At 53.6% G+C, this 19,026-nt stretch overlaps 1 protein-coding gene across 2 annotated transcripts in view; it reads left to right on the forward strand.

Annotated features, from left to right (window-relative positions):
* Nucleotides 1–19,026, forward strand: part of Slc39a8 (solute carrier family 39 member 8) — a 68,336-nt gene that overhangs the window by 12,591 nt on the left and 36,719 nt on the right. For both annotated transcript variants that reach the window (XM_021245425.2, XM_087198819.1), the window contains exons 3-6: nt 9,365–9,527; nt 15,754–15,923; nt 18,137–18,259; nt 18,696–18,860. In XM_021245425.2, coding sequence (XP_021101084.1) covers nt 9,365–9,527; nt 15,754–15,923; nt 18,137–18,259; nt 18,696–18,860 — 621 coding nt within the window. The remainder of the gene's footprint in view (nt 1–9,364; nt 9,528–15,753; nt 15,924–18,136; nt 18,260–18,695; nt 18,861–19,026) is intronic.

The raw sequence follows: 19,026 nt of genomic DNA on the forward strand, positions 1-19,026 counted from the left end.
CAGGTATCTGTGATCTGACTAAACTTATACTGGCTTGCGTGTGCACACCATCCTGTAAGGAAACCCCAGTAAGTGCCAAGCAAGGGAGTCTGTGGGTGCAGGTGTGGGAGGCAGAGGAGGCGGCATAAGCTGACGAGGGCATCCAGATGGGGTCTGGGGGCAGATGGGAGAGGAGGGGACTGAGACCCAAGTCACAGCTTTCGGAGTCCCAGGCAGGTGACGCACAGGCTTATCAGGATTGCTGGCTGGAACAGAGTCCATGCCTGAGTGCAGGGGAGGCTGAAGAGGGAAGATTAGCGTCAGGTACTTGGGGTTCATAAGTGTCTGGACTTTACTCTCGCCGCGGGTAAGCTTGGGGCTGGTGCAAGTGGGAGAGCTGGCGGTGGAGGAGGAAGAGGACACCTGAGGGCCATGCACAGTAGAAGCAGTCTGGAGGGGCTGCAGGGTCAGCAGGAAGCAGGGGTCAGGTCGATGGTACTGGGGACCCCTACCCCCGCACTGATTGCTATGCAAGCCTTGTAGCCTGTGTCCCTCCGCCCCACCTCCTCTCCCCTGTGCTGGGGAGTCTGTGTCCATATTGTTCATGCCCTGAGTTCTCCAGTGATGAGGTGCCAGGACCCCCTGATAAATTATGGGAATACGAACAACCCTTAATACATGCAATCTCTATCAGGATTTACCACTGTGGAAACTAATGTCGAGAAGATTTAAAAATATTTAATTGACGAAAAAGAACAATAATAAACCCATTCCATGGTGACATTTTAGAATGAAAAATAACTGCATTTTCCATGACCAAAAGCCAGTAGGAGTGTGGCGTGGTTCTGCATCTGGCAGGTGGGTTTGACATCTAGCCCGGCAGGAGGTGGCCGAATCCCATGGGAGCCACCGTGACACACCCATGCCGTGGGGCCTCTGCAGAGCCCTCGCTCACACCCGTCTTAGTTACTTGCTGCTGAGACAAAATACCTGACACCAAAAGTTAAAGGAGAAAAGGGTTATTTAGCTCATCAGTCATAGAGCTTTCAGCTCATAGTTGGCTGGCTCCAAGGCAGGGTGGCATGGCAGAGGGCATCGCAGAGGAGAAACAGTCCACAGCACGCAGGCAGGCAGAAGCAAGCGAGGGGTGATGGTGGCTCTTCCCATCCTTTACAACTTATCCAGAGTACGTAAGGTGGGTGGCACTCGCACCCTTAATCCTAGTGCCTTTGATCCTAACACTGCACCATGAATCAATCCCAGCATCACACACTCTAGATCCAGCCACCTCTGAAAAAGCCCCACCTGTGACCTCATGGGGGACCTCTACACAACAGCACCTAAGAGCATGAGTGACTAAGGGACAGAGTCCTGGCGTCACCACGAGGACAGCTGCAGCCTTGCTGTTCTCTGGCGGGGTCTTGGCAGCCTCTGGCTCCCCAGGTCATGCCTTGGGGACTGGTGTGCTGCTGCCTGGCACGTCCTGGGTTGTTCCTGTGTGCAGAGGTGAGGGAACTTGGGGATGAGTCACTCTTGGTGGCTGGAAACACATGTGTCTCCACTTGTCTCTCCCAGGCTGAGGACAAAAGGCCTTTTGGTCCAGGCAGCCAGAGGGAGGAGGCCAGGCCAGCTCACAGTGGGAAGTGGGAGCCTGGAGCCTGGCAGGTGAGGATGCAAGGGGGGAACCAAGGGCAGGCTTGGAGGAGGTCTCGGGACCAAGGGCAGGACCTGCCAGGGCATGGGACCTAGCAATGGGCATGGCAGCATCAGCACACTTCACAGACCCCTCGGTCACTACATGATAACTTTTAAAATGTCTTTCCCCCTCTTTAGTAAAATCGTAAATCCAGCTTGTCTTGGGTGTGTGCCAGGAAGAGATCTAGAAAAAGAGTTAAAAAAAAGAGAAAACTACGATTTAATTTAATTTTTCTAAATGAGTCAGAAATACAAGTATATTTTAAAAAACTTGGGCGAATTCAGAGAAGGAGAAGGGAAACAACAAGATTCACAGATTCCAGATAAACATGGTTAACACAGGCAGCCCCTGGGTCTCAGTCTGCAGTGTTGGCCTCACTTACAGCAGGATGTCCCTCCACAGTACGTTTGCTTGGTGATCTTCCCTCAGCAATGTGCCACAAACCAGGGCAGCTTTTCTTTCATGGAAGAGAACTCTTCATGCGGAAGAGTTGTAAGAATGAGTGTGTGTATGCAAGTGTATGTGTGTGTGCATGTGTGTGTGAGTCTGCCTGTTGCTGGTGAGAACATGTCACACCACAGGACTGCAGTAAGAAGCGTGAGGAACACGAAGGGAGATGGGGCATTCACCTCAGGGAAGCAGGGTTGGGGTCACTGGATTAGCTACTCCTATACTTAGATGTCATCTGTCTAGAATGTTCTTTGCCACAGCCTTAGGGAATCCGATCACTTATTTCCATAACAGCTCTGAGGAGGGGTCTGAGTGGCAGGCTGTGGAGGGAAGGCTGAGGAGAGGCCAGGCTGGGGGACTCAGACCCCGGGGCCGAGGTCAGGGACTTGCAGGTTGTGGGGCTGATGTCTGAATGTGGCCTCCTCAGTTGCCCCTGTGTTGAATGCTCCTGCCATGAGGGTGGGACCTTTTGATCCCCAACTTTGTGGCTTGGTGAGTGACCCTCGAAGGAATAAGTTAATGGGCTGTTCAGTTGCTGCCAGGGTCAGAAGCGACTTCACAGTCTTTGCCTTCGTGCCACCGCAGACATTTCTGTGTTCAGATTGCTCTTAGGGAGTCGGTGAGGGGCCTCACCCTCCTGTGCCTGCCTCACTCTCTGCACTTTCTTCCTTTGCTTTTTTATTATTTTGTGGAGGTCACTACTGTGGACACAAAGCACCTTTGCAATTGGCAGAAGACACCGCCAAGCCGAGCGGGACGTCCGGTTGCTCACTCGTCCCCTCTGTGTGTGTTTGCACGTGCTCACACGGTGCTTCTATGCCATGCTGAGATCCTGCTGGCCACTGGGCTCCAGGGCTTTTTTCCTCGGAGGATCCTTGGGCATCTTCCCCTTCCTGCCCGCGCCCCCCTGGCGCGCTGTGGCCCAGGGCTCCCGGCTGTGCCGCGGGTGAACGTCAAGCTCTTTCCAGCTGCAGCAAGAGCCCTGGCTTGAGAGGGATCGTGGGGTGCTCAGCACAGCAGCTCTGTGCCCAGGCCCTGGGTGTGAGGAGGGCACAGGCCACTCCCCGAAGGCAGCCCTGGGTGGGGTTGGAGGCCTCTGTCCCTGGCTGTGGCTCCTGTGCCCTCTGTGTCCTCTGTGGATGGGCAGAAGCAGGCTCATTTGGGGAAAGAATGATGCCTATCTTTCATTCCTTCTTCATTCTCCCCACGGTGGGAAACCCAGCTGCTGTGAGACTTCAGGGCTGTTTTTGCAGTTTTGCTCTGAGCGGGACCCTAAGCGGCTGCAGACTGATCCAGCTTCATGCATTGTGTCACCAGCAGGCAGGAAACGGCACTCAGTGTGGGGACCACGTGGTGTCCACAACTCGGATATCCTCAGGGTTTAGGCCAGGCGTGGCCAGAGGTCGGAAGACATGAGAAAACGTGCTCCAGTTTGAACAGGAGCTGTTCAGTCTCGGACAGTCCCCCCTTGTAAAGCAGGATTTCCTTATCTCGGCTTCTCTGTGATCTCTTAGTAGTTAATGTGGGCTAACAGGGGCTGCCTTTGTTAAACATCCGTCATAGCTGCTCTTCTCAACCCAGAGAAGGCGATCATTTGGGGCACTCCTGTGGCAGCCGGCTGTCACCTGTGTTTGGGAGTGATGGCCTGTCTCCCAGCCGCCAGAGGACCAGTGTAGTATTTCAGCCTCTTTGTGCCCCCCGACCCCCTCATGCGTGCCTCCCTGAACTTTGTGCTGTGCACTCAGCGGCCTTGCGCCTGCGCTCCTTGGTGGCCGGGAGCTCACTGAAGCTGGGAAGCACCCTGTAATCTGAGCTGCGCCTGTGGCCTCCCTGGGCCCCGTCCACAGCACACCCTGGTCAGTCTCCGGGCGACTCTGATGGGACGGCAGCTCCTCGAGGAGCGGTGTGAAGGCCGAGGCCCGATGCAAACAGGGAGGGATGAGCCTGGCTTTGTGCTATTGAGTGGGGGCCCCTGGATGGGAAGCCAAGGGAGAGAGTGGCCATGTGTCAGAGAAAGGGAGGAGAAGGACACAGTTTAAGTGGTGGGCAGGCTCCTCGCTTTGCTCCCCACAGGCTGTGGATGCAGCAGCCATTCACTAGCTTTAAAAAGCGGGCTTCCAGTGATTATGCATCATTCAGAGAGATCGCATTTGAAGAGTGAAAGGAAAATCAACCCTAACTTTGTGCATCCCACGCCAGAGAGGCCTCCCTTAGCCCCGGTCAGGAGGAGCCCGGGACGCAGCCAGGGACGGCCGGACTCGGCCTCTGCTTCTTCCTTAGCTGCTGCACAGGGGCCACAGGCCTCGGACTGCAGCGTTCTGTGCAGAAAGCCTTCCTCACAGCTCTGCTGGAGTCTGGGTCCATGCCACTGTTTCCGGTCAGCCCCACTTCCGGGTCCGTCCCCTGGCAGGCAGGCAGGAAGGGTCTGTCGCTCAGGATGGGGCGGTAGCCCAAGCAGGTCAGGCTGCGGGCGGCCCCTCCCTGTGCTTCCTCGGTGACTTCTTACGTTTGGGGCTTCTGCCTCTGTCTCATTCTCTCGCCCTCCTTCCTGGTTTGCACAGATTATCTACGCATCCCAAGCTCCTGCCTTTTCTCCCCTCCCCTTCCTCTCCTGGTCACCTCCTCCATTCCCACCAGGTACTGTCTCTGCCCAGGAGGGCCCGGCTTTGCTGCTGGCCTTGGCCTCCTCAGGTAAAGCTCCCTGCTGTGGCCGGCTGGTGTCTGTGCGGCTACTGCGCTTGATACTGTTAAGGAAAACCAGGACTGGGCAGCATGTGGAGCACCAAGGGCAGACTTCATTCAGGCTCGATTGCAGTAGGTGCGTGTTGGGGTCCTCTGGAGAAACAGAGCCCGTAGGATGCAGAGGAAGGTCGGTCTGTATCTATCTGTGTCTAAATCCAGTGCACTGACTGAGGAGCACACTCGTGCTGGGCGATTAGCGCCCACAGAGGTGGAGACGAAGTTTCCCTCTGCCAGCCGCAGACCCGAAAACCAGTGACGGTGGAACTGGGTCAGAGCCTGAGAGTGGGGAGCTGGTGTATGGACCCCAGACCAGGCGAAAGAAAGTGAGTGAGGTGCGGAGGCCATGGAGCGAGGCCGGAGTCACGGGGACAGTCCCTGCGTCCTCTGCATCCTGTTCTCTCTGGCCCAGCAGGCAGGTGGCGCCATCCCCGGTGTGCCCTCAGAGCTGTCTCACCTGGGCACCCGCGGCTGCTCAGGTTCACACAGGCTTCGCCATCCTGGGGAAGAGGGCTGTGTTCTGGGTCCAGCAGGGCCAGGGGAGGAGTGGGGCAGCAGGGGGCCCCAAGAGGAAACTCAGGCAGGGAGATTTTGGCTGCACGGACCTGATGGGCCTCCCGGTGGACACGACGGGGCCACAGCTGAGGGCTGCTGCTGCTGGGACTCAGGGACTCGGGTGAGGCCCTGGAGCAGCGGTGCGGGGAGCAGAGCAGGTGGGAGGCTCTCTGGAGGCCCCAGGGGTTTGGCTGCCGCAGAGGCGCGGGCCCAAGGATAGGAGGGTGGGCGTCAGGGTGAGGCTGGGCTGGGAGCCACGGGGACGGTCAGTCTGCTTCAGTCCCTGAGCTCTGTGCCCCTGGGGTTCACTGTCCTCGATTTCAGCTGTGCAGGTGTGGACACGCACTTGACCTGTGCGCTGCAGCTGGCTCTTCTGCAAAAACGAGTGTGGGCAGAAGCAGAGAGGCTTCTGGGAGTCAGCTGGGAGCAGGAGGGGGCAGGGCAGTGGTGTGGGGGCTGCGGAGCGCCTGTGGGGTCACTGGGCCTGGTTCCTAAGGGCGAAGGACCCGACTGCCACAGCTGCCTCTCCTTGGCATCTGGTACCCCAGGCCCACAGGAGATCCCTGGTGAGCATGCCCTGGGTGTTATGGAGGCCCCGTGGTACTCAGCACAGCACCCCAAGGACTTGCTGGGGCGCCCTGGTGGTGCTGTTCCTCCCATCACGCAGCTGCTGGTGCCTCTGGAGGGCAGGGCGCTGCCTGGAGGGTGCTGCTCCTCCTCCTTGGTGTCAGAGGCCCCCAATCCCACGAGCCTTCACGGCCCCACCCCGTCTGTCCTGGCAGTGGCTCCACTGCCCTTGGCTAGACGAGCGCTCTCTTTGGTTGTGGGTTCAAATTTTACAATCCAAGTGTAAAACAAGTCAAGAGTGAAGCCGACCAGGCAGGGGTGCAGCTGCTATGCGTCCTCTGCCACAGGGAGCTCTGGACCACGGCTGCGGCTGGCGGCGGCACCTGGGCTCTGTTCTCGTTGATGGTGTCCACCCAGTCAGGTGGCCACGGTGAGGCACGACCTGCCCTGTTAGTGTCACGGCTGTGCCCTGGCTTCCCTCAGCTCCGGTTTCAATTCCTGAAGAAAGAGGGGCTCCTGTGTCCCGCAGCCTGAGTCCCAGCGAGTCTCAGGGTCTCCGTGTTTTCCGCCAGCCCTCCGATGGGTCCTGACTCCCTGCCACCCTCTCAGGGCTCCCCTCCTCCTGTTTGATGGCGGGGGAGCCCCAGTCCATCCCCACCTTCTCCTTCCGGCTGGCCCTGGGGCTGTCTTCTCCATAGATTGCCTTGGGCTCCTCCGTTCTGAGCCGCAGGGAGGACTTCACGGGACAGCGAGCTGGGCTTCCTGGGGCAGGGCCGGGCTCGGGATCACTGTCAGCCCAGGGGACAGAGCAGGCGGAATGAGGAACAGCTTCCACCCAGGCCTGGTCACGGGAAGAAAAACAGCCCTGGCCGTGTGCTATACGGGCTGCAGTCCCCACTCCAGCACTGTGTCTTGGGGTCTCTGATGTTTTCACAGCCCTGGTGGCTGCCTGTACCAAGCCTGACCTCTGAAGTTCCCTTTTCTGTCCTGAAGAGAATTGCAGCTCAACAGCTCAGGGCTTCTCTGAAGCGTTCAGTGTGACAGTCAGCCCAGGCTGCCAACAAGGGTCCCCAGGCAGGGGGTTTAGGGCAGAAGAAATAAAGATAGGGAGAGAGGAGACAAGGAAAACTGCAACTTCAGAACTGTGCTTCTGAGGAAACTGCAGCCCCGGGGCGTGTGTGACCCAGGTCATCGGTGTTTGTCTCCACATCTGTGACCCTGGGCTCCTTTGTCTGCTTTTCCTTCTGGGGCTGTCCCTCTCAGAGTCCTCACGGGTATCCTAAGTCCACTCATTGGCCAAGGGGGCAAGGGAGAAGCAGCAGCCCGACGCTAAGGTGGGAAACAGAGTCGGGGGTGCAAAGCCTCTGAGATCACCCGTCTTTGAGGCATCCCCAGCCCTGGACAGGGCCCCTCTCGAGCCCTGCACCCACCTCTGAGGTTCCCCCTTCCTCTGCCCCACAGTATTTGTCTACGCCTCCCAGTCCCATCCCGAGGTTCTTTTCCTGCAATGAGATACGAGAACCCGCTTAGCCGACTGGGTTGAGGTCTTGCCTCCTTGCAGGGACCTCCCTGGGCCCTCTCCAGTGACAAAACCAACAAGAATTTCTTTCTCCTGGTTCCAGGGGCTGAAAGTCCAGGACCAGGGCTGCAGGAGCCTTGCTGTCTGGGGAGGACCTGCTCCTCGAGCGGCAGATGCCCTTCTGGCTGTCCTTGGCAGATGCCCTTCAGGCTGTCCTTGTGTGAAGGAACACGCACTTGGGTACCCCTGCTGTTTTCTTCATTTGCACGACTGGGGATTGAACCCTTCTCACTGAACTACACCCCCAGCTCTTTTATTTTTAACCTGTAGACAGTTGCTAAGTTGCCCAGGCTGAGCTGAAACTTGTGATCCTCCTGCTTCAGCCTCCTAGAGTGCTGGGATTACAGGTGAACGCCACCACGCCTGGCTCTGCTGGTCCTTAGTCGGAGGGCTCCCTCCTACTGGACTAGGCTCCCCTCGAGAGTATGTCTGACCCTAATGACTTGTAGAGGCCCCGTTTCCAAATGCCAGCCCCCTGGGGACTAGGGCTGCCGCTCGTGAACTGAGAGGGACACAGTTCAGTCCGGAGAACATAGCTGAGGTTTGTAGGATTTAACTGCAGGCTACGGGTGCAAAGAACCATTGCCAATTACATTCATTTGTTAAACATAGACACTGCTGCTTGAGTGGACAGATGTCTTTCATACTCTGCAATTCTTGCAAGGTGTATTAATACTGTAGTTTATATTCTTCTGAGTGGTGCATGCCTCTAATGTAATCCCAGCTACTCAGGAGGCTGAGGCAGAGGATTGCAAGTTTAAGGCTAGCTGAGCAACTGAGTGAAACTGTCTGAAAAACAAAACCTAAAAAACCCCAAAATGGAATAAAAAATAATAAAAAAAAGCTGGGAGTGGTAGAGAACTTGGCCAGCACGTGTGAAGTTCAGTCATCAGTAATTGGAAAAAAGTTATTTTTAGAGTTTTTTTTTCCTTTGAATCTTTTTTTTTTTTGGTATCAGGCATCGAACTCGGGTCCTTGCGCTTGTGCAGCAGGTGGCGAAACCACTGAGCTAAATCCCTGGCCCAAATTTTTTTTCTTATTCAGATTCTATTCCTCATTAAGAGTTACTATTTTCAAAGTTTTACCTAATATAGAAAAACTAACCACCATCACTGAGTAGAATGTATATTTTAGGAAATAATAGTTTGTTCTAAAGACAAATTTAAAGCAAGTTTTATATCTTGGAATTGTTATTGCTCTGCATAGGAGGATGAACTTCTCAACTGCGAAATTAAAGAATCAGTGTTATCAGAAATATTATGGAGGGTCACCCCAGTGGCCCCCACAAAATGTAGATGAAAACAAAACAAAACTGGAAGGCAAGACTGAGAATGTAAAGCCATCTTAAAGCGCTTTGCGAATGCTGTCAGTATGTTTTATTCGAGTGAGTGTGTAGCAGTGGGTGTATAGCAGTGTGTGGAGCAGTGTGTGTGAGTGTGTAGGAGTGTAAGTGTGTGAGTGTTATAGCACTGTGTGTGTGTATTCTCTGCAGTGCTAGAGGCCAAATCCAGGGCCTGGGCATGCTGGCCAGGCCCTGTCCGCCACGCTGCGCCCCAGCCTGGCTCTTTCTTCTGTGCTTGTGTAAAAGCCCTGGCTGCCCCTGCAGCCTTCAGTCTTTTGTCTGCTTCGGGTGGCTGGGGACTGAGGGCCTGCCTGGCCCTTGCTTGTTTCTGGTTCGGCCACCCTGGGGCTCCAGCGAGTGGGCCGCAGGCTGTGGCGGGGGCGTCAGCGCCACACGGCCCCCTGCGGCGTCTTTGCAGCCACTGTGCTGTGTTAACTCGCGTGTCCCTCTGTTTCAGTGCCTATCGGCCGAGGAGGTCTTCGCCCTGCATGGCTTCTCCAACACCACCCGGATCACCAGCACCGACTTCCCCAGCATCTGCCCGGCCGTGCTGCAGCAGCTGACCTTCCACCCCTGCGAGGCCGAGCCCAGGGCCTTGTCCAAGCCCACCCTGTCCCAAGGTGCGCGTGGCCCGCTCTGGGGCCGGGGCTGGGGTGACGCTAAGGCCTGCCTCCCGCCACCTGCTTCTCTTTGGTCCGCACACCCTGGCTTGAAAGTGCTTAGGATGTTCAAACTCGTTTCAGCTCCCTAAGTCTGCTCTTCAGGGTCCTCCTGAGCGCCACTTACCACCGCATAGAACCAGCTGTTGACTTTAATGAGTCCGTATTTATGCCGTGCGTGCTGGGCTGCAGACTGACTGTCTGGCTCAGTTTTAATCATGGTCCACCGCCTTTTGTGTACGGTGTCGTTTTAAAGCCGGTCAGTTTGTCTGCAGGGGTCAGTGAGGTGGTGATGGGCACTGATGAGTTAGTGCCCTTTACCATTCATAGGATGCAGTGCAGGGCCTAAACGGGATTGCCGGAAACACTGCATTTTAAAGAAATGATCTGCTCTTATCGGACGTCACGCTGAGCACTGTTCTCTGGAGACATTGAGGGTTCTGTAGTAGGAAGGATTTTATGCCCTTCTAGAGTTTACAGCATAGTAGGGAATGACTCACGGTTAAACAAACAAGCTGGCAAACGGTGCTGTCTCCGAGCTCTGTGCTAAGACGAGACAGAGCGGATCAGGAGAGGCCGGGTGGGTGTGAGCCTAGGATGCAGAGGCAGCTCGCCCGGCAGAGGCCCCACTGAGGGCGCTCCGATCCTCTGGGGGTGAAGGGAGGGAGGCAGGGCCCTGGGTGGGGCCACAGTAGGCAGTGGGTGCAGGGTCTAAGTCCTGGGGGTGGACCAGGTGGGCAGTGAAGGCCAGGCCCTGTATCAGAGGACTGATCTTACATGGAGTGCAGTGAAGCCACGTCGGGTGCAAACGTTAGTGTTGTGATCTTATTCCTACCTGGACAAGAGTGTTCTACCCCACCATGGCACAAAAGCAGCAGCCAGGAGGCGGGGCGGGGGCACATTTGGAGCTCAGAGGAGAGATCGGCTGGGATCTGTCACCATAGAGATGGCGTTGCAGGTGCTGTATGAGCAGGCTTGGCCAGCGTGTGCAGAGATAGAGACACAGGGAATGAGAGTCAAGAGAAGTCTCAGCAGGGACAGCGTCTGTTTAGCTTGCTCTTGAGTCACTTTGGGAGCGCACATTGCCTGAATACCAACAAGCGTGGTAACAGCCTGTAGTTTGGGGGCTTGCTGTGCAATAGGTCCTCTTCCACACACGGTACCCAGGTGAGCCACTCAGTCTTCCAGAAGCTGCGTGATGTAGAGACCGCTTCCGGTTTTACAGGCAAGAAATGGAGGTACAGGGACTTTAGCGTCACCTGCCCCAGGGAAGTTCCACGCTTTGCCTGTGGCGGGGAAGACTCAGCTCGGTGGTCTCAGCCTCAGAGCCCAGGTACTCCTTCATCCTCCGCACTTCCACAGAGCGGAAGTCATCAACTTCGATTTATCAGTGTACTTTGCAGTTTTGTGAGGAACTCTGCATAGTTTCAATGTTGAAATAAGAGACATTTTGAGCAATTACTAATAGTTCAAGCAAATATTTTTGCCACAGTATGTTTATATTTCTACCAGTCTGTTTAATTACAGTCTGCACTTTATGTTTAAAAATAAATTCCTTTCTGTGCTAACATTCACTAATCGCACACGTAGACTCTGAAGTCAGCCCACTGTAGCCCAAGACCCAGCTTTGTATTGAGCACACGACTTGAAACTCTGCCTCAGTTTCCCCATCTAAAATCATTCCTTTCTCATGGTGTTGCTGTAAGGATTAAAGAACCTAATTTAAAAAAAAACACTTAAAATATCACACACACACACACACACTCGCACATGCACACACATGCACACACAACCGGATGAGAAGGAGGTGATCCATTGTTGAAAGGACAAAGACTGAGAGCTGGAGTTTGATGTTACAGACCAAGGTGTCCCTAACCCACAAGAAACATAAACCTAAAATAAATAAATATCTGGCACATGGTTAGGTGCTATATTAGGTCCCTTAAATAAATAAATTATATCCAACTTGTACACAATTCCAGGAAATGAGGTTTCAGAAAAAGAAATATCTTGTGTGCAGGTTAATTACTGATTTTCAAAAGTGTTTTTGACTCTACTTGCTCAGATTTCTCCATTTCATGAACCAGGAGATGAAAACAGGGAAGCCGGAAACAGGAAGTGGGAGAAAGAATTCTAAGGTCAACACTACAATGCTGTAAAGTGGAAAAAGTCAACAATTCCAAGACAGAAAGTGGAACAGTCTACTTTCCAAGATGTTAGCTTGGTTTTTTTTGGTACCAAGGATCCAACCCAGAGCCTAGGCACTGAGCTACATCCCCAGCTCTTTTTATTTTTCACTTTGATACAGGGTCTCACTAAGTTCCCTATGCTGGGCTTTACCTTGCAGCCTTCTTGCCTCAGCCTCCCAGTAGCTGGGATTATGGATGTACACACTGTGCCCATGTTGTCTCTTTGATGTGATATCTTACTCGTTTTACTTTAGAGCAGCTGTGTGATCTTGAGCAATTTCAGCTCCCTCATCGGTAAAGATGCATATAATGATAATATCTGTCTTTTAGAATTGCTGGGGGCTTCAAAGGAGTTGCAGTGTGCAAACTGCACAGCACAGTGCTGGCCGGAGCCAGAAGCTGACGTCTTTGATCTTCTTGCTCCTGGGTTCATAGGTTCACCCCTTCCCTGGCCTCCAGATAATGGTACTTTCCCATCAAGAAATGTTTAAAAAATAATTAAATGAAGTGGAGTCTGATATAACATGGCACTAAGTCAAGTCTGAGTTCATCCAAAAAAATGAAAAATCAAAATCAAAGGAATCCTAGGAGTCAGGCCACAAGAGTTTTCTGAACACATTTATGTCAGCATTTCAGTGAGCGGATAAAGTCGTCTCTTTTTCTCCAAGAGCTCACATTTTGTGACTTTTTAAAAAAGTTGCTTTGAGGTGCTTTATACAATTATATTGATGACTATAACAAGCTGATGATCAGTGAGCTTCTCTAAGAGAGAAATTACTAGCATTTTATCAGTAATTTAATGGTCCCCAATTGCCTCATTTTTGATGAGTTCACAGAATACTGCTTAACTCAGAGAACAGATGAGAACAATAGGATGCTGCTTGAAGCATCCTGAGGGTCATGCTGTCTGGTGTCGCAACACAGCTGATGACTCAAGTCTACACTCCAGAGCCCTGAAGTGGCTTCTCTCATGCAGAGAGAGCCCGGGCTGAGAGGAGACCCAGTGCTCCCAAAGCCAGCTTGTTCCATTCACTGTATTTTTTTGTTCCGGGAATCGAACTCAGGACCTTGGGCTTGTGAGGCAGGTGGTGGCACCACTGAGCTAAATCCCCAGCCCCCTCCCCTTCACTGTATAACACTTGCAGTTACACAATGGTCTACTTACTATGTTTTTTTTTTGAGATGATAATAAACAATATTTATTGAAAGCGTGCTGTATTTTAGAAACAACATTAAGTGGCTTTATTCTTGTGAAATCCCCGTGAGGTAGGGGCTATTTTCGGTCCGTATTTTAAATATGAGGAAACCGAGGCATAGTGAAGCGGAAGACCATTCAGGGAAGAGCTGGGTTTTGGCCCCAAACCCCCGGCCCAAGTCTGCCTGGCTGTTGCTGTTCTGTGCAGCTTTTCATGTGAGTGGGGCCAGGTTGGAATTGAAGTCTGGGTTGTGTGTGGATCTGAAAAATGGGATAATAATGGAATGGGTACTAATAACGCCCACCTCAGAGCCGTTCGCTCCCCATGTGAGTGAAAATAGTTCTTGGGTGAATCTTAACACGCAGTGGGCGCTCAGACTTGTGAGCCACCGTGACTGATATTGGTTGGATGCCTGTTAAAATCTTCCGGGGTTTGTACAGGAGCAGAAGAAACCTTCTCTGAAACACATCATTAGAGGAAGCCTGATGCGCATGTGGAGAGGTCCAAGAAAAGTTTCATCTGCGTTTCTATGGTCCAAGTAGAGTACAAAGATGGATTTAAAAAAATAATCTCTTGACAATGCGAAGGGGACTGCGCAGTGTGCCCAGTGTGCGACCCTCCACCCCCGCAGCTCCCCGGGGGTCCTGACAGTGCACACAAGGGCGCAGAGAGGCCAGGCAGAGCAGGTGGGTCCTTTTGACCGAGCTCTGCCGTACCTCCAAAACGGCGTGCCTGGGTTCACGCAGCAAACAGGTCTGATGCTGGCTAACTTCCTCGGCACCGAGGACAAATTAAACACAGCCCCATCTTGCACATGCCACTGTTCGTATGATGTGGGAAACCTGTCAGTGATAGAACTCGTAGCTCGCAGGATGCAGCGATTGGACAATCAGCTCCCAACGCAGGGCTCTGGGGACCGTGCTGAGCTTGGCGGAGGCGGTGCGGTGGCTTGGAGAGCTGGGGCTTACAGAAGGGGACCGCAGGGGCGCCGTGTGTGTGGACGCTGTGTCTGGGAGAAGGAGTGGCTGACCCTGGCAGGTGCACGGGAGCCCGTCGGGGAGGGACGACTGGGAAGAGGGGCAGGGGCCAGTCCGTGTGCGTTTGGGTGGAACCGAGGCATCAGACAAGGCGGGAAGCTGTCCTGCTCCGCCAGGGGGCTCAGGCGGTGGCACCGGCCGCATCCCTGCAGGGAGGGCGGGGTCTGGCCCCCTCGTCTGTGGGCCTGGCTGGCGGAGAGCGGGAGAATGAGGCGCTAAGAAGCTCCGGAGTGTGTAGCTGCGGGGTCACCTCTGTTTGCCACTCAAGCATTTCTTTGCCTTCTGATTTTTGTGTTCAACCTGTGTGTGTCGTGTTCGTGCAGTGAGAGCTTGTGCTGCATGGAGGAAGGCAGCGCTGTTTCCTGCAGGTGGAGGGGATCGGCGTGATGGGTGGGGCTGAGCTTTCTCCAAAGGAAGCCCCGAGGTAGGCAGGGTGTTAGGTGACAAGGCAGGATGTGGAATGAGGCACTGCTGCATTGCTCTGTGGTCCTGGCACTGACAGGAGGACGCCTGGGGAGCAGAGTCATCGTGGTTGGCACTGCCGTGGGTCGTGTGGGTTTCCAGCACCGCTTGGCATCTGTATTTCTTGTTGGCACTTGGTGCTGGTATACGTGTGACACACACACACACACACACACGTGTGCACATGCGTTTCGCAGCATCCCAGGCAGAGCAGTGGGAGCTCCCTGTTGGCAGGAGCCGTGGTGTGGTCCACATCCTGGGCCCATGAGTATTTGCTAGGGCAGTTTTGTGGACAGAATAGCAGTGAGTTGTTGCATGTTGAGGAGGACAACACTTTACGTTTCTCCCGAGTCCCTGGGGCCTAGCAGTGGAGCGACCTCCATAGCAGCAGCCCACACTTTCAATTCTGGGGCACAGCAGCCGGCCGCCTGCCTTGGGGTGCGGCTCTCTCTGTCAGTGACCTGGAAGCTTGCTTGGCCCCCATGTCCTTTGGCTCCCCAGCTATGTGGAGCAGGGGCAGCAGCATCCCCTCCGCAGCCTCATGGGAATCCAGGAGCTGCCCTGGGCACAGGCTGGTGGTGGTGTCACCATTTGTCCTCTGAGGCTGCTGTTGTCTGAGGTAGGGCCGGGCACATGGGGTCCTCAGGGTGGCACCAAGGGTGACGCAGGGCGCCTCCTCCTCCTTCCCACTGTGCTGTGTGTAGAGAACCATGCAGCAAAGCACCTGGGACCCGGCCCAGGGCCACACTGCCCTGGCCTCAGGTGACCACTGCAGACACCTGCGTCACTTCCTCCCTCCAGGGCCTTCCACCAACGCCTCGGGGCTCCAGGGGCAGAGACTGAGGCCCAGGCCAGCAGGCTAGCATGACCCTGGCTGTGGGGACGAGCGTGCACCATCTCGTGGGCCCTGGAATCTCCGATCCCTGCCAGGGACCCAGGGGCTCTCTGGAGTCTGCAGACAAGGGACCGTGACGGGCCAGTGTGGGCCATGCTGGTCACCGTGGCATCCGTCTCTGCCCAGCCATCCCCTCTGTCACCCACGTGACCCCTGGCTCTGGGCCTGTCCCCTGGGAGCCCTGGTCTGTCCTACTCTCAGATCCTGCAGTTCTGTGGATGTCAGGACGCGGCAGAGCGAAGGTGCGGGTCTGTCACTGTGCTGGGCTGTGTTCGCGTCCTGTTTTCTGCAGTTTTCCTCCAGGAAGCCTTAAGAAGACGCCTGTTTAGCGCCCTTAAGGAAGTGTGCTGTGCGCTTGCGCGGTGAGGCCCCAAGGCCGGCTAACGCTCTCTCCTCCCTCCCACACAGTCTGGGGCTACGGCCTGCTCGCTGTTACCATCATCAACCTGGCCTCGCTGCTCGGCCTGGTGCTGACCCCGCTCCTCAAGAAGCCCTACTTCCCGAAGATTCTGACCTACTTTGTGGGGCTGGCTATCGGGACCCTGTTCTCAAACGCAATTTTCCAGCTCATCCCAGAGGTAAGGGTGCTGTCTGTTTCTGTGCATAACTGCCTCTTTTCAATGTTTCAGCCCTTTGTGTGTTTTTAGCCTCCGGACAAGCAGGTTTATAGTGTACTGGAGGGGAGAAAGCGGGTTGCAGCAGACACGGGGAGTCCGGCGGTGGACACACAGGGCCGAGGCCTCACACGCTCCTGATGCACTTCGCAAATTTAATTTTCCTTTCTCTCTCTCTCTCATTCTTCTTTCTTTCTTTCTTTCTTTCTTTCTTTCTTTCTTTCTTTCTTTCTTTCTTTCTTTCTTCCTTCCTTCCTTTCTTTTTCTTCCCCTCGCTCCCTGCCTCCTTCCTTTCTTCCTATTTTGTAGGGCTTGAACCCAGGACCTTCATATGGAGCTACATCCACAGTACTTTTTAATTTTTTTTTTAAATTTTGACACAGGTTCTTTCTGATTTGCTAAGTTCCCCAGTCTGGCATCCTTCTGCCTCAGCCTCCCAAAGTCCAGGTATTTCAGGCATGTGCCACCACAACCAGCTATATGCCAGGTCAAATTTAATGAAGATATACCACAAAATTTCCTCATATGTTTACTGCCACTGGAGAAAAACAGGACAAGTAAGACCTTGGTTGACAAGCCTCTTTTTTTAATTAACTGGGGAAGAATTCAATAGCAGGCCGATCCATAGCGACTTTCTTTCCGTTGATAAAATGTGCTATTGACCTGACATTGATCTGACATTGACTATAGTGCACTATTCAGTTAATCAACAGTCAGTAGTTATGTGGCCATAAAGAAGGAAAAGTAGAGGAGGAAGATAGGTGAGAGGGAGCCAGAAGGAGTGCTGAGGAGGGAAGAGGAGAGACCATGCCAGGAGGTCCTGGAGGAGCCATGGAGGAGGCCACACGTGAGGGAAGCCTGGCCCAGGCAGGGGCCCAGCCCAGAACGAGCGCCCGGGGCTGGAAATAACCAGAGTGGTTTCAGTTTTCACAATGACCTGTGCAAACGAGGGCTCACTCTTCAGAGTCACAGGATTTTTTGTTACCGATCTAGAAAGAACCCAGGAGCATGTTGCCTTCAAACCCCCAAAGGTGGAGAAGGCAAAATTAAAATCCAGGGGATGAAACCACTTGCTTACACCCACACAGTGGGCTGGAACACAGTGGATAGATCGCTCAGACTTTCTGGCTGAAAGCACAGAGTATATAATGTATTGAACACTTCCCAGTGTCATATGTATTTGTATTTGTTATTTCACCCACTTTCTGCTGGGCTGGGAGCATGGCTTGCCATGGAAAGCTGATCTCACACACACAGCACTGACTTCCAGCCTGACTGTGAAACAAAGCAAAACAAAACAAAGCCCAAACTAATATTCTATGTGGGCCAGAGATTCTACACCCAACATTTTAGATTTTCTCTTTTGTTGAACATGTAGCAATGTAAAGGATCTGTCTTTGTAATAACACCTCAGATTCCCACACATAGGTTTATTGCATGTGTGTGTGCAAAGCCCCCTTTCCTTTTGTTATTCCATTTTACTCTGCACCCTCCGTATTAGGTGTGCAGAGTGGGGCTTTCTATGCCGCTTGTGCAGTGTGCATTTGTGAGAGGCAAACAGGAGTCATTTAAATGAGTGGGGCACCACCAGAAGTGTACATATAGGATGAAGGCCTTGACATCCTCTAGTCTGCTCCCGAGGGGAGAGCTACAATGCGTGGAAAGGGGTGAGCCAGGCTGGGAAGCTGAGGCAGGAGGACTGTAAGTTCAAGCTCAGCCTGGGCAACTTAGTGACTCAGCAAGACTGTCTCAAAATAAAAAATAAAAAAGAGCTGGAGATGTAGCTCAGTGCAAAGTTCCTGGGTTCAATTCCCAGCACTGCAAAAAACAAACACCCCCCCCCCAAAAAAAACCAACAAAAACCCAAAAAGCAAAAAGCGTAAAGTTGTGGCTTTTTGCATATTACTGTTCCACCTATTTCATTATCTTAAGCTTATGCATTTCTCGTACATTAGGGACTACTGGACTCTGAAAACTCCAACTCCTGCCCTTTGTCCTTCAGCAATGGGTTGTCTCATTTGTGGTCTTGGCAGGTAAATTTCCAGGATTACCTGGGTCTGGGGACAGATGAAGAACTTTGGTAAAAACTGTATCCTGAGAAATCATGGTATTCCTTTCCAAAGGTGAAACTAAATCATGTAGTTTGGCCTGAATTGCCTTCCCCTTCCCTCTCTCAGGCATTTGGATTTAATCCCAAAGTTGACAGCTATGTGGAGAAGGCGGTTGCTGTGTTCGGAGGATTTTACATGCTTTTCTTTTTTGAGAGAACGCTCAAGATGTTGCTGAAGACCTACGGGCAGGTAAGTGGACTCGCCTGGAACTTGTGTAGAGGGCCCCTGAAGCACCTCGGTGCCAATGGAAACGTCACTTTCAGGGTCATGTGACTGTCCCGTGAGCAGACCTGTGGCCGGGAGAGGGTGGGAAGCGTGAGCACTGGGACAGGCCTGAGAGAAACGCCGCGTTCCGCCGCAGACCTCGGGATGTGCGGAGTTTGTAGTCCATTCGTATTATCAAAATGGGAAAGGTCTGTACTCTAACACGAAAAGGAGAAGCCATAGAATATAATCAAGGACAGTCCGTGTAAGGCGGGAAAATTCTGTAAACCTGCAAAGGTGACGCGGAGAGCAGACACAGGCCTTGTCGTCTGTGACGGAAGAGGGAGCGCTGTTCCCGGTCGGTGTGAGGCAGCTCAGCCTCTCTCACAGCCCTGCCACCCTTGTCTGTTTGTCCATGCAGAGCGATCACACTCACTTCGGAAAGGATGACTTCGGGCCCCCGGACAAAGTGCATCAGCCCAGAGCGCTGCCTGCCGCCAACGGAGGGATGTGCTACACCAACCCTGCTGTCACGGAGTCCAACGGGCAGGTGCACTTCGACAGCGTCAGCGTGGTGTCCCTGCAGGTACGAGCACCCCTTCTGTGCCTCGTTCGCTGGCTCTCTCGCCTTTTCCTCCGCGGAGACTGCTGTGAGCTGCTTGTACATTTACTGTTGGATTCCCTTCTACACATGAGGGGCTGCCCTCTCTGCCCACCTTCTCCCTGGGGTTTACACTGAACAAGGGTGTTAA

Source organism: Heterocephalus glaber, unplaced genomic scaffold (assembly GCF_053883595.1).
Source record: "Heterocephalus glaber isolate CG9 unplaced genomic scaffold, H.glaber_assembly_v1.0 deba00001688, whole genome shotgun sequence".
In the NCBI taxonomy this organism is placed as follows: Eukaryota; Metazoa; Chordata; class Mammalia; order Rodentia; family Bathyergidae; genus Heterocephalus; species Heterocephalus glaber.